Source organism: Medicago truncatula, chromosome 7 (genome assembly GCF_003473485.1).
Source record: "Medicago truncatula cultivar Jemalong A17 chromosome 7, MtrunA17r5.0-ANR, whole genome shotgun sequence".
Lineage (NCBI taxonomy): Eukaryota > Viridiplantae > Streptophyta > Magnoliopsida > Fabales > Fabaceae > Medicago > Medicago truncatula.
Window position 1 is genome coordinate 40,335,246 of NC_053048.1, and position 15,849 is coordinate 40,351,094.

Below are 15,849 nucleotides of genomic sequence, written 5' to 3' on the forward strand. Positions count from 1 at the left end.
GCCAAACATTTATATTGATCAGGTTTTTATATTGACTGTGATAATTTGTGTCATAGTATGTATGTTGGTGTGGTGTGTTCATTTGTTCGACCTCTTATCAATTAAGCAGCTCAAACATTATCACAAAATGTTCCCAGAAACTAGCTTTGCTACAAGTCGATCAAGCTTGGGCACACCCATTATGCCTACATGGATTTGCATGTCTTAAATTCGTTGCATCAAACTCATTAAAGACAAATACATTACATTAAAATCAATCACAAGTCCCCGTTACCCAATTCTCCTCAAACATACATCAAAATTACCCAATTCTCCTCAAGCATCATAAAATATGCAAAGAACATAAACCAAGACAACATTAACAACAAGGTGAACAATATCCCCTTCATCTCGTCATTTGTCTTTGTGCCAAACTCTTTCGTAGTGTCAATTACAAGCTTATTTACAACCACATGATGGTTGCAATATAACTTATTGTGAAGCATCAACGCTAGCATCAATAAATATTTATTGATGTTGTTATGAAGATGGTTATTCATGATTATATGTGATGTGACTATTTTTGAGAGAGAAGATTTTGGTTCTTATGTTGAAATGATATTTTTTACTATGTGGATTGAGTTGATATAGTATATTCTTCAATGTTCTAAATATTATGTTTGTGATGTGATATGACTGTTACTTAATTGCTGACGTGATCTGCTTATTTATTTTATACTATTACGTGTTCTTGAAAACTCACCCCTTCATTGTTTGTTTTTGCTGGCTTGGCCCTGCGGTTGCGAAACCGTAGTTCCATAGGTTATGAGTCTTGGAGTCAAGTCCATGCCTTCCTTGAAGACTTGTCTGGTGTCGTCTGTTATTTTGGGAAAAAGTACCGCTCTGATAGTGACATGGGAAAAGGGACTTGCATGCTTAATTAATTTTGTACGATATAACCATATGAACCGTGACAAAGAACATTCAACATTTAACCTATTAATGTAGGTTAAATGTTTTTTGTTTTTTTTAAGAATGTAGTTTAAATTTCAATTCCGCCATGATAAAAAAAAAATATAATAGAATATATACACGTTAACATAATAGAAAAAGTAAACATATGAGCAGAGGAGTGTTCGTCTGCATGCTAATATTATGAATATCAAAACAAAAAAAAATGAAAAAATTGTAAACCAATACACTCATATTTTATTTTTAAATTAGTGTGAATTTTTTGTTGTTGTTCAAGTAGCCTATTGGCTAAGAATTCACCTTTATAAGGTGAATAAGTTGAGTGTCCGAGACTCAAACCCCGACCATTACATATATTATACAATATCTCTACCAACTGAGGTAGTTTCACGATAACTGAATTTTGTTTTTAAAATGTAAAGATATTTATTTTAATAAACATGCTATTTGAAATTAAATAATATTTTATGTTACATACCATTAAAAAGTAGTATTACCTTTGGAATAGTTATATTACTTCATTTTTAAAAAAAATATTATTTGCAAATGGTAAGGACTACTTCATGCCTAAGGTCGAACTACTTTGCATTTTATTGAAATTATATTATATATACTCTGTCTTGCTTCTACTCATTCAAAAGTCATACGCTTCTAAGACTTGTTTCCAAGTCTCCGACATCCCATTCAATTCCTCCATCGACGTTTCTAAGGAGTATCACATCAGAGAGATTGTTGATAAGAATTATTTAAAATCTCTTGTTGATCAAAAAATACAGATAAAAAAAAAATTAGGGAGGACAAATAAGGATATGAAAGTAATCAAAAATTTATGTATTTATAGTTTTGTCAATTATTTTTAAAGGAAAACGTTAATAAATTAGTCATTTTATTAGTTTTAAGAATTCGTCTCTAGATCCCTCGGAAAAAAGAATACGGACTCTAGAACTCGTTTAAAATTTCTTAGGTGATTCTTTTAATAATAACATTAATGTTCTCTTCCTATTTTGTTTGTAAGTTTTTGGTCTAATCTTTGCACATCTTGCACCTAGCTTAGTGTTTTTTAATTTATTTTTCCTTTTGAAAAAATAATTTTGGTTTTTAATTTGAGTTAGTGACAACTAATAGATTTCAACTTTCTGGATGTATAACTATCTGTTGCACGTAGATTGTAAGTACATTTTAAATTTTATAATGAACTCCCCAATTTATTTTAGTCTTGCTCTGTATTTTGACATCCATTTCTAAACATTTCACAAACATTGAATTTAGTAAATATTTAGAAAATAGTGGTCGTGCAAAATATTATTATCTTTGTGGTGATCTTAATTCCTATATGCATCCAAGCTATCACATGTGATTTTTTGGCTGATAAATTGTTCATGACGGAAAAATTGCTCATAGTAATCTTTTTTTTTTTTTTTTTAGGGGAGCTCATAGTAATCTTAGTGTTGATGAATATTGTCTCCTTTCATAAAATATCGTAAAACATCCCAAGCATAATTTGTGGAGTATTACTTTTCTCATTCGATAGGATTCTTGCATGCCCTGCGTTTTTTTCGAAAATCCCTTTGAAGATTTCGGATTTCATAATCCGGAATCATGTTTACTATTTTGGATTTTATAATCCGAACAATTCTTATATATAGCCATCAGAATCTCTCACATTTCAGCAGTTTTAAGTTCTGCTTTTAAAAACCACAAAAAAACTAAATAAAAAATGTTAAAAACCTGTCAAATAAAATCATAAATATACCACCAAAAAATTCCAAAAATCAATTAAAACTAGTGCAAATTTTTTCATATTTTTATGAGAATATGAATAATAAAAAAAAAAATGAAAAATGGGTCTAAACAATGAAATTTTGGATTTTGAGGGGCGGAGTCCCGTAAGAAGTCCCTTCTTTAGGAGTCATTTGAATTTTTTCTGATTTTTTGGGGAAGTTTCAGAGCAATCCGATCAAGTAGTTCGAAAACCCAATTTTTGATTAAAAACATGTAACAATGACTCAAAACAAAAGGATAAGAGTTAGAAAGATTAATATTGTCCCTAAAATAGTTATACATGTTACAAATATGTTTATGATTTGTGCTCATACAGTTCAGATTATATAATTCGAACTATTTTACCTTAAAAAATGGGGTTTTCGGATTATGTAATCCGAAAACATCATGTAACGCACCCTATTTTTTAAAGTTTCCGGATTACAAAATCCAAAAAAATCCATAACTTCATTTTTCACTCTATAACAAAACAAAGGAAAACACCATCCCGGATTATGAAACCCGGAAACCTCATGGACATTTTAAAAAAAAAAATATAGGGTGTGCGAGAATCCTATAGGATGGGAAAAATAATACTCTAATTTGTATCCGCATAACGATCTTTAAATTCTTCTATCGACACCTCAACCCTTCAAAATTTTCCGCGTATGAAATATTCTGATGTGACACCTCTCAAAATGGAACTTCCATACACTATTATTCATCTACTTATAATTGTTTTAAAACTCCTTTACTGCACCACTTATTATATGTACCGTGACCGAAATCCATTCCCTATTGCATCACTATTATTTCTCATATTTTTGCATGTAAATGATGTTAAAAAAAATCTCAAAAATTGTACCAAAAAAAAGAAAATCTCAAATTAGCACTCATTATTTTTACAAGGGTTAATTAAGTTTTTGGTCCATATAAATATTTGCAGTTTTGTTTTTAGTCCCTATGAAAATAAATACCACTTTTTAGTTCCTACAAAATTTTCCGTTAGTGTTTTTAGTCCCTGTTAAATTAAAATTTGTTTAATTATGCTTAAAATTTTAAATTTTTAATAATTTTTTATATACTTGTTTAATACATTATAAAAGGTTCCGCCACAATAAATTAGCTCAAAATTTGAATTTTAGGTGCAAATTTTCATTAGTTTTATCTTGAATTTTTGGGGTTTTAAAAAAATTATATTAATTCATTACATGTTAAAAAAATCTAATTTTTTTTATAAAAGAGATTATTATAATGTTCTTAACATGTCTGTTAAAAATCATTTAAAAATATAAAAGTTTAAGTGTAATTAAACAAATTTCAATTTATCAGGGACCAACACATACTTTTAAGCTATGCATTCCATTGGTAGTGGTAAAAATTTCGAACAATGTTTATTTAGAATGAAATTTATTGAGGATTTACAATAAAATTTATGTATAACTTATTTAGTTTATGAACTTGAATCTAAATCATGGTCCAACCATATGTATCAATGTTGCAATTGGTATGAATCAACATTTGAATGCATTACATCCACCTTAATTTATTTTATGGTATCATGATGTTTTTCACACACTCAACGTCTTTAGTTTTTAGTCGGTCACTAGAAGTTGAAGATTGTTGTTGACACTTTAACTTTAGCTGAAAAACACAAGTAAAAGACGAAAATGTCTATCGACAGTTAACTGCCGCCGGTTAAAAATCTATCGACAGTTATTGATAAATTACTGGTGTTTTTCAGCCAAACATTATATGTGAACATCATTCTTCCTAAAAGTTTAGGACAATCAAAAAGTTTTAATCATCAGTTTGGATCACGCGATACCAACCCAACCCTACACACACATATATAGTATGAATTTTGAGGGAAATGAATGTAATCAAAACAATTGATACATTTAAAAAAAACTACTATTTTTAAAGGAAAATGTTAATAAATTAGTGATTATATTAGTTTTATGAACACAAACTATTTCTATTAGTTTTAACAAATTATGTTAATAAATTTCTAATCATTTCTATTTGAATCATGCCCACCTGTGTCCTGGGAAAAACTTAAGGAACTAAAAATGAAAATATGAAATACATTTTGTATTGAAAATATGAATGATTATAAATTTACAGCATAGAAGACACACATTTCAAGAAAATATTTATCCTTCTAGCCTCAAATTATGGTTCAATGACATAAATTAACATTTTTCTTTCTGTTATAGATAAAAAAAATCAATAATTTGATAGATAACAAAAATATAACGCATAAATGTAACAAGAGTTTAGAATTTATAATCACTTTTTATGTTTAACATATACAATATTCATCCTCACATGACATGCATGATTATAAAATTCATATTTAATAGATGAAAACAAGGGAAAACCATGTAAGTAGTTGATGGTGTTCTTGAAGATATATATCCATGATTTCAATAATCATATTTAAAACATTTTTGTAAAAGAAAAATCATATTTAAAACATGAGAGGCATGCAGAATCTAACGTGTATGATTTAACTAATATTCAATATTGATTTTCTAATGTAAAATGATCAAATCTTAATTTTACTTTTATCCTCTGTTCAATTAAAATTAGTAAATATAGTTTTAAATCCTATTATAAAATATAAAACAAGCAAAAATAAAATTAAAATATGTGAAAAATTACTAAAGACTATAAAGCATGGTTATTTAAAAGTTAATTTTATATTCTAAATTATAAAATCAAATAGAAAAATATTTAAATTTAATTATCATTGACATTTAAATAATAAAAAAATGAATTAATTTTTCTTAAATGTTGATTCAAAATTAATATATATCATAAAAATATTTATTTATGTTAAAATAAATTAAAGTGCAGTACATATTTAATTATTAAGGGAGAGAGTTGTAATTCAAACATCTTACAAGGGAGGAGAGTATAAATTTTACTTTTCAAAAGAGGGGAGTGTATATTTTAACATAAGAGAGGAGTGAAGTGTAATTTAAGCATTTTTTAGGAAAGAGGAATGCAATTTACTCTAGAATTAATGGAAGGTTTGTTTAAGGGGAACCCCTAATATGGACCTCTTTTTTTAGGGTTCACCCATGGTTCTTGTTAAATACCTGCAATAGTGGGTAGTCCCATTTCCTTTTTTATTTATATGTAGTGCATCCCTTTTTATATTCTTTTTTCTATTTCTTCGTTTCACACTCCCTTCCTCCTTCATATGAATCTTTACGTTGCTGAGTTTTTGCAATCGAAAATCAAAATCATTAAATTCGCAACAACCCAAACTCCTTCTTTGTTACACCAACTTAAATTTCATCATTCACACAATAATTTAAATTCAATTTCAACAATTTAACTTCAGTATCCAAAACGCCAATTCATAAGCCTCGTTCTCCTTAAGACAAAACAAACCTTTCATAACAAAGTTTATATTGCAACTCTAGCATTTGAACAAGACCTTAAACAAGAAAACAAGCTTCACTTTTATAAGGATTTTGGATCAAACATTTTTTTTCCTAGATTTCTTGAACCAGTTCCAGTAATAACAAAGATATCCACGGTTGAAGTTGTGAAACCAATTTCAACAAGAGAACCGTCACATTTTGAAGATTGGAGATAGGCAAACTTCTTCAATTGGTGATATTTCTTCATATAATTGTTTGTGGCTGTTACTTTCTCCATGTCGCAGTTTTTTATTGAAGGATTCTATACATCAAAGTGTTGATAATGTTAGATTTAAATAGTATTTTTTTGGTTAAGATTCACATGGATGTAGGAAAGTTTACAATGTGAAATGGAGGACAAAAATAGAAAACTAATTTGTAACCAAATGGAAACGGGAAAGGAAGTGTATAACCTGCCATTGCCTGTCCTTTAACAAGGACCATGGGTGGACCCTAAAAAAAGAGGTCCATACTAAGGACTCTCTTGTTTATGGGATCTAACTTCTCTAGATTGAGCAACTCACTTTTTACGATTTAAAGTGGGTAATATCAACTGTTAATTAATATTGTAGACACATGATAGCAAATTATGAGTCTGTTATAATAATAACCTTTGATATATATTATTGATGTGCATGTAGATCACATTCAAATTTGTATGATTCAAAACTTATTGGTTGTTTGATGGGAGATACTTGCAATGGGACGTCTCACTGCCTTTTGAAATTTCTTGCAATGTACAATTGTTACGTATTTTGGTTAAATACTTATATATTATGGACATGTATGATGCTATGATCGTGTATTTTGGTTATCTAAAACCTAAGGTGGTCATGTATTTTGGTTATGAAGCATATGTCTATATCTTTTGGCTTTATGGGAGAAGTTCAAACCATTTTTTTTAAAGAAGTTCAAACCATATGATGAATTGGTAATATAATTTTAGAATCGAATGTATTTACAAATTGTAATCGAAAACTTTTGGCTATCAAGTTATGGTTATTCCCATTATTTAAAAGAGTTGTGTTATTTGAATGTCATTTTATATGACAACCTTTGCAACAACTAAAATTTTACAAAGAAAATGAGTGATTGATACAAAAACCAAAATAATAGAGAGAAAGTAAAAATATAATGTAAATATGAAAAAGAAAGTTGTCATAAAAGTTGTCAAAAAATGGTTGTTCAGATCTCATTTCTCTGATTGAAATGGTTAAAACCATACACAATAAATAATTTATAACTTTATATGAGAAAAAATATATATTAAAATAAAGATTAGAACTTTGAGTTTCCAGCAAAACCCATCTCCCTTAAAAAAAATCAAAAACCTAACCAGAAGCGACAATAGCACCACTACCATCACCATGAGCATTCTGTCATCACGAACAAGTTCCCGTTCCGTAACAGAAACGGTAAACGGTTCACACAAGTTTGTAATCAAAGGCTACTCACTTGCAAAAGGAATGGGAGTTGGTAAACACATAGCCAGCGAGACTTTCACCGTCGGCGGTTACCAATGGGCAATTTACTTCTACCCCGACGGTAAAAACCCAGAAGATAATTCTGCTTATGTTTCTGTTTTCATTGCTCTCGCTTCTGAAGGTACCGATGTTAGAGCTCTTTTTGAACTCACTTTGCTTGATCAGAGTCCTAATTGCAAACATAAGGTTCATAGTCATTTTGATCGCTCTCTTGAGAGTGGTCCTTATACTCTTAAGTATCGCGGCAGCATGTGGTGAGTTTTTATTTTCATACTTATTCGCAATTTTAATTCAATTCTGTAGTTAGAGTTGTAACTAGTTTGAATTTTGGATTAGGTTTTCATTTTTAGGTTTAAATATAGTGCCTTTTTACGTTAGGATTCAGTCCTTGCAAATTTAAAAATTGTTGCTTTTAGTCTGCGACGTCAGCTTATTGGGCCATGTGGCATGATTTTATTGGGCCCTGTATGGCATCGGGGAAATTGAGATGCAGAGGTTGATTTCAACTTAGAGGGGAAGTTATCATCTATAGGAGTTTTTTTTGTTCTTGTAGAAGTGATTATCAGAAAGTTTATTTAAACTAGCTTTAGTGTATGTTTTGTGTGGGTGGTGAGTTTATCAAAATCGCAGTGGCAGAAGCTCCGAAGTGCAGCTTTTACTGTAATTGGACTGGCTTGCAGTGATTCTGATAATTCCACCCGCCAATTAAACATGCACTTACGCGGTTTTATTATGACAGGGTTTGGGTTGATTCATTATGAGCTTTAACTTCTTTGAAAAAGTTATTCTAATCTAAAGTCAGTTTGTTGGTAAATTGTACCAATTAAGATGTATCGTGTCCTTGTATTTTAGCGAGTTAAGATTACAATGTACTTTGAATTGAATCAACGGTGTGACTGTCTATATGGTATATCCTTGCTTGTACACTTTTCACAGATGCTAAGTGACGTATTCTAATGTTTTAACCTGATGTCGAGATTTAAACTGTACTATGTGCTACTTGGATTGCTCTTTACTGTTCTTTAATTTTTGACTTTATTATCTTGATTCGTAATAATGTTTCTCCATGGAGTTATTTCCTTCTGGGCATGTGTTTATTCTTAACCAATTTTCCTTTAAAAAAATAAACGAAGGATAGCTTGATTCCTATTAATTGGTGATTTTCTTATTCTAACATTCTGATGAAAAACTATTGATGTTCTGATATACTTTATGTATAATCAGGAGTAGTTAGTTGGCTACTCCATCCATTTTGTGATGTACTTTATGAACTAACCAATGATACACTGCTTCTGTGTTAGGGGGTATAAGCGGTTTTTCAAACGTGCTCAACTTGAGGCGTCGTCCTTCCTTAAGGATGACTGCTTGAAGATAAACTGCACTGTTGGTGTGGTTGTGTCGTCCATTGATTGTTCTAAATTGACCACCATACATGTTCCTGAATCTGACATTGGATCGCATTTTGGCATGCTGTTAGAGAATGAGGAAGGATCTGATGTTACTTTCTCTGTTGGTGGAGAAAGATTTCATGCACATAAACTTGTTATGGCAGCTCGGTCAACTGCATTTGAAACCGAGTTTTTCAATAGTATGGAGGAAGATGACCGTGATGTAGTTGTTACGGACATGGAACCTAAGGTTTTCAAGGTAGCCCTTTTCCTCTAAAGTATCATTTTCCCTCCGTCCTTTTGTAGCTATGTTTATTCCATGCTCCATGCCGACATGCATGTGCTGATTAAATTAATCAAGTGTTGCATATTATTTGCTTGGTTATCTGATGTTTCTTGAGTTCTATTGTTGAGCAGGCTTTGCTTCATTTTATTTATCGAGACACTCTTATAGAAGATGAAGAGTTCTTCATGTCAAGTTCATCGTTCCTGCCTTCAATATCTGAAACATTTGCAGCAAAATTGTTAGCTGCTGCGGAAAAGTATGATTTGCCTAGACTTAAGCTGATGTGTGAGTCTGTACTTTGCAAAGATATATCTATAGATTCTGTTGCCTATATTCTGGCTCTTGCTGATCGCTATCATGCCACGGAGTTAAAGGCCATCTGTCTACAATTTTCCGCTGAAAACCTTGTCGGTGAGTTTGTTTATTTCCCACGAAAGTATAGTCAGCTACTTTTGAGCTTATAGTATATCAATATCACTTTGTTTATCCGAGTCATTTTATGTCAGGTTTCTATGCCGTGTATCTACCAAATAAAGATTATTATCTTCCAAAATATAAATATTTTTACTTTATACTATAACGTAGGAAATGGAAGAGTGGTTAAAAAATGACACTCTCATTTGATCAACCAGTCCTAGCTCTTGTGTTACATATGTCATTGGAATATTTTCTGGCCTAGCTATATATGGTTTGATAATGGTAAATGATATTGAAAATCTTTTCGACTTGTTTGTATAATAATTGTGGAAGAAATATCCTTTTCTAGACTCAGAGGCAAATGATCTTTATTTTCCGGGTGTTTGTGGGATCAACCATATCTTTATCCATTTTCTAGTGAGAAAAATATTGCATAGGTTGGAAGCCTATACACACACAAATGTATAGAAACTATAAACATTTATATAAATGCACAATATATATAAATAGATATTATTAATTTCTCTTTTATGCATTATGATATTAGTATATAATTATCATAATAGAAATAAAAAAAGTAAGGATACATATCTTCGCTACCCATATTAGAATATATTCTTTCTCTACAAAGTTGTCGCAAAATTTTCATATTTTTGCCCAACCCAATGTCACAAGAAACATCATTAGTCCTATTCCAAAATGTCTCAATTCTATACAATTGCCTATTATTTACCATTTGATCCTTACTGTATCGTTCTTGTTTTGTCAATCCCACTGTCCAAAAAAAAACTTAGTTTTTATGTCTAGTTCGTCAAGAGACAACACTATGCGTTTTTCGTCAAGTGACAAGTCTGCCAATTTAAGAAGCCCAACACCATCATCAAGTGGATCATGTGCTTCTCCACTTATGTCCCATCAATGTTGTTAAATAGCGGCCATAGTGATGCTATAGTGCGTAGCATTGCGAAATTTGAACAAATCACCATTGTTACGGGATACGCTATTTGATACAATATGTTGTCAAATAGCGGCCATAGTGGTGCTATAACACTGTTTTGTAACGGAATTTGAACAGACTGTTATTTTCTTCGATCCACGATTGAAAATACTGTGTCCCACAACTTCATCTCTGCATTAGCATATCCTTCATCTTTCACTAGCAAAAGTCAAGTGTTGGAATGCAAACGAAATCCTCTATACTTTTCAGATTCATTTTGTTTCTCTTCAAAGAATAGGTAAAGGAGTATGTATTCCAATTCCTCTCAGTTCTCACTGCATGACGACAAACAAAGTTGTACTACAAGCTTTAAGGCCAGTCTTTGGAACCGTATTCCAAACTTACTGGTCAATTTCATGAAAATAATTGAGATGTAGGATACTTCCTAGATTCATATGTAGACATTTCACATGTGTTTCAGTGTTGGATACTCTGAAAACTTGAGTTTAAATTGGGCCTAACTTATCCTTACTAAACTGGTTTGTAAGATGTGCATTGCCTAACCTTTTATAAGCACTAAATAGATCATAACTCTAGGTGATGTGGGACTAAACTCAACTCCTCAACTCAGCTCAATGGTGGTGCTAGAGGCTGCAACGAAGGCAACTAAAATGCCACAATTAACGTGACTAGGGGCAGACCGCAATTAAGGCAGAATTTCCAACACTCCCCTCATGCCCAAGCCCGTGGATCTAGAGTGTGGCCAATGCGGGAAGCCCAATAATGGATCTAGGATAAACTCTAAATTATCTTAGAATTTGGGTTTGGATTGGGCTTGACTAACCCGTAAAAAATCGGTTTGTAAGGTGAAGACATCCAAAGCTTTTATAAGCACTACATAGGTCAGATTGCTAGGTGATGTGGGACTATACCAATCCCTCACACGTAGCTCATTGGTGCTGTTGGGGGCTCCAATGAAGGCAACTTAAAGCAGAATTTCCAACAGATACGCTGATGACGCTAATACTTAACCAAAATTTGAATTATCGGATCTTCAAGGAGAGATACCAATATAATATTTTTAGGGTTAATAGTGATTTTCACCCTTGTAATATATGCCATTTCCGGTTTTCGCCTCTATAAAATTTTCGGTTTGATTTGCACCCTCGTAAAAATTTTATTTTCCGGAAAACGCCCCTAATAGGCCATTTTCAGATTATTTTTTTCAAGAAATTTTGGTTTTTGAATGGCCTATTAATGGTGTTTTCCGGAAAATAAAATTTTTACGAGGGTGCAAATCAAACCGAAAATTTTATAGGGGCGAAAACCAAAAATGGCATATATTATAGGGGTGAAAAGCACTATCAACCCATATTTTTACCATCGATGACTTTCGTTTCCTATTTAATTCAATGTTCTACCTTTGGACCTTTCTGTCGAAAAAATTATCAGTTTCTTTCTTCTTGTACTTGCATGTCTTTCATTTTGTATTGAGTTGAGGAGGTCACAACTAGGGCGCATAGAAAGTATTCAAAAAAATAAATGGAATTGCCATCAATTTTACTAAAATTAGAAAAAATCGAAAAGCTAAGTTAGACAATGGTGGTTAAAACAACAAAGGTTGGGAATTGATTTTTAATAGAGAAAAATGGAGACCTAAGTCTTATAAAACCTCCAACACCCTGATTTTAAGACGATTACTTGAATTTTGCGTACTTTGAAAGTTTACTTTACCTATTTGGACAAAAACCTTTGATTTTTTTGTTAGTTGAATAGGAATTTCACGAGAAGTAATTATACAATTTAGTATTCAATATTTGGTTGACTAAAGTCACTATTTCTAATATAGCCGCGAAGAGTAAATGAAAATTTATATAAAGTATGCCAACAAATAAAAACAAAATGTAAGAAAAGATATTAACCGTCAAAAACTTCTTATAATCAGTAAAATTTCTCGGTGAAAAGGAGATCAAATTATGACCCCAATTTGAGTATTCTACGGAAGACTTTGTCAAGGATGGATGTACTACATCTCTTATTTTTTCTAGATTTAATTATACGTCACAAGCAGGTTTTGTCTGTGTCAAGAGTCAAGACCTGTGCTTAGGTCTACTTCAAGGCATGTAACAACTTGGCACCAAATCTGGGTGTCACGGGTGACGTGGTAAATTTAGCAGCCATGCTGGATGAGACAACTGGGGAGCCTCAGAATTGCTCTGTATATGGCTCGGGAATGGGAAGGAAGTCGAAGTTATTCTTTGGGAGTTCTAAACTCACATGAAGAAGGAATTGAAGTGAAGAAACAGATTGATGGATCTGTTTGGGTTGTGTGCCGTGACAGTGCGGTGATGCAAGGATGGGATCGCAATTGTACGCAAGTGACGTTGCAGCACCGCCATAATATTGGGGTAAATTTTTGGGATTTTTTGGCATTCAGTCAGTGGCGGAGCATAGTCGGGACAAAGGTTGGTCATACCCCAATTTTTTTTTCCTTAATAGGTGCGTGTGTGTGTACATTTATATATCAAATGCTCTATACTATTTAACAATGTTTGTGGTGGCCCAGTCGTTATGCGCGCCTCTGCGACTCGAAAGATACAGGATCGAATCTGTTTTACAACATTTTAGCATTTCAATTGTATTTTTAGTGTAAACATAAAAAAAGGCAATCATAAGATTCGAACTGCAGTCATGATAACAAAAACAACCGAATCTTACCACTGCACCACATAGAATTCTTTAAACTTTTATTGAGTTTATACTCCCTCCGTCCCATAATAACTGAGGCATTTTCAATAAAAAAAGTGTCTCAAAATAACTGAGCCATTTCACTTTTGAATACATCATTAATTACTTTTTTCCCTTTATAACTATAATTAATACTACTTTCATCACTCCCAATTCAATATATTCCATTTTGCATTTATGATACTGGAGAATACACCAATACTTAACAATAGCACTTAAAACCATTTTTCTCTCTCCTTCATTTATACATGTCTTAATATGTGTGATTTGAGTAAATGGCTCAGTTAATCCGGGACGGAGGGAGGAATTTATAGTATGTTATAACTCTTTGGCCTCCTACGAAAATCCACCCAAGCTCCCCACTGGAATGAGTCAGACTTGCGAAATTGGGATCTAACTCGCAATTCCTAGCAAGTTTACACAGTTCACCTGAGTTAGCCTCGTGGGAGTTTAGCAGACATGATTGGCATCCAAAATGGAAATATTTTAAAACAGGAGTGAAGGCTTGATTAGTACCCATCAGAATTGAATCGTCGACTTCCAACACCAATATTGGTACCCATCAAAATGACACGAGATACAAAACACCAATATTTGACTTCAAGGTTGTTATTAGAGTTGTAGTGCTTGATGTTAGCTTTCAAATAGCACCGGTCTCATGACCCTCTCAACCCCATTGATGAGTCGAATAGTGGCGACATGGTTTATGCTTTTAGCTTCATGGCTTTTGTGCTTTTTCTGGGAAATTTTAAGTCCTTGATAACTTTATTTAGGTCTTGGTCTCTTCAATTGTGGCATGGATGTTAGCTTTTAAATGTCTCATTTCAAATTGACTTTACACTCCAGATATGTGTTCATTAGTGTGCCTAGGTCATGTTTCCAGCGTCAGGAATTTGTGCGCTGCTTTTGAGCATTTTTAACATGTTTGTATTTAAGTCGTAAACTCTTCACATTAGTCATAGACCATCACTTTGCTCTTCAGCTTGACAAGAATAACTTCATCAACACATGTATAGCTCAATTATGCTAAAAGATTCTACATTTTATAGCACAACATAACAGTTAGCATAATTGTCTACAAAATTATGATTTTGATTAGTATACAAAATTATAATCTTCAGTATTCCACTTCTTTCTTCCCTTTTTTTTCAAGTCCAAGGAAACATGATTGACAAAATATTGTATAGAAGAACTTTAGTATATGAGGGAGTGAGAGGTCCAGCAGTTGGTTTCGACAGTGCTTAAATTCAATCCCTTCATAAAACATTTACTTTTCTGTTTTTGCTCTTATTTATCTGTCTCTTTTATTTTTGTTTCTGAAATATGAAACAAATATTTGATCAAAAGGTGTTCAATGACCTGTTTTTGTCCCAGGCAGTAGTCGTATAAATGAGTCCAGAAACGGAAGAAAGAATGTTTACTCAGCCACACAGTTTAGGTTATATTTGTGCTGTAGTTACTGTTAAATAATTGTCTCTGCATACTTATCAATTGTGCTCATCAGTTTTCACTTCCAATATTTTTCAGTGGCACCTCATCCTGGATAATATCTGTTTATCTTCTGTGATTTTCATTTTCAGTCGTTGCCTAAAAATCAGGAAACGACCAAGTAGTGTCCCTCAGTTGCATTATAATTGATTCTAATGTCATTTTTTGCTTTATTCTGTTGCAGCTGTGATGCAGTCTGATGGTTTTGAGTATCTAAAAGAAAACTGTCCGTTGCTGCAATCAGAACTGCTTAAGACAGTTGCAGGAGGCGAAGAGGAATTTAGCGGTGAAGGAAAATGCCGAAGTGTGTGGGCCCAAGTTTCTGATGGCGGTGAGACTAATGATAGGAGCGTAAGACAACAAACCTGGGAAAACGGAGTGGAAAGAGGTCAGAACTTATGGGTTAACCTTTCTGATGGTGTTAACAATGATCGGAGTCCAGGGCAAGAAGCTTGACAAAGTAAGCTTCCATTCCTTGTTAGTTAGGCTCAAATATAGATTACACTCCATTGCAGAGACAACAATAAGCCCCCTATTTGGATGGAGAAGGGGGGAGGAATGCAAAACAATGTAAAAAAAGGAGGCTGAGATACGCCACCATTGTAACAAAACCATTGTTGTTTTTCTTTTGATTTATTGATTATATGATTACAAGGCTTGAGTGGTAGCAATAAGTAATGACGTTGACCATTGTATGGAAGCTTGTCTAGTACATTATCATGAAGAACTGGTATTGGTTTACTTGATAGTTGTGTTTCTTAAAGAATATTTTCAGGCTGTAAAGAATATGTCAATGTGCAGTGTTGTTGTATGACACTTGGTTTATTTCTTCAATTCAATTCAGAAATGATGAGATACATAAACCGTTGGATGCAGATTTTCGATGGGACAACTTGATGGGTTAGTGGTACCCAAACTACCCTGCAGTTCTTACCTTCAGTATTTTTTTTCT

At 32.5% G+C, this 15,849-nt stretch overlaps 1 protein-coding gene across 1 annotated transcript; it reads left to right on the plus strand.

Annotated features, from left to right (window-relative positions):
- The first annotated feature begins 7,431 nt into the window (after positions 1-7,431).
- Positions 7,432-15,219, plus strand: LOC11435912 (BTB/POZ and MATH domain-containing protein 4). Its single transcript, XM_024769844.2, has 5 exons — positions 7,432-7,887; positions 8,935-9,280; positions 9,439-9,718; positions 12,733-13,126; positions 15,082-15,219. The coding sequence occupies exons 1-4, from the start codon at positions 7,517-7,519 to the stop codon at positions 12,786-12,788; spliced, it is 1,053 nt and encodes a 350-aa protein (XP_024625612.1). The 5' UTR covers positions 7,432-7,516; the 3' UTR covers positions 12,789-13,126; positions 15,082-15,219.
- Positions 15,220-15,849: the final 630 nt, after the last annotated feature.

Excerpts from the sequence above, each read along its gene's own strand:
- LOC11435912 (XM_024769844.2), top strand. The coding sequence starts at position 7,517 with ATGAGCATTCTGTCATCACGAACAAGTTCCCGTTCCGTAACAGAAACG. Across the intron at positions 7,888-8,934 it reads AAGTATCGCGGCAGCATGTG|GGGGTATAAGCGGTTTTTCA; the intron begins GTGAGTTTTTAT and ends CTTCTGTGTTAG. Across the intron at positions 9,719-12,732 it reads TTCCGCTGAAAACCTTGTCG|GTTTTGTCTGTGTCAAGAGT; the intron begins GTGAGTTTGTTT and ends CGTCACAAGCAG.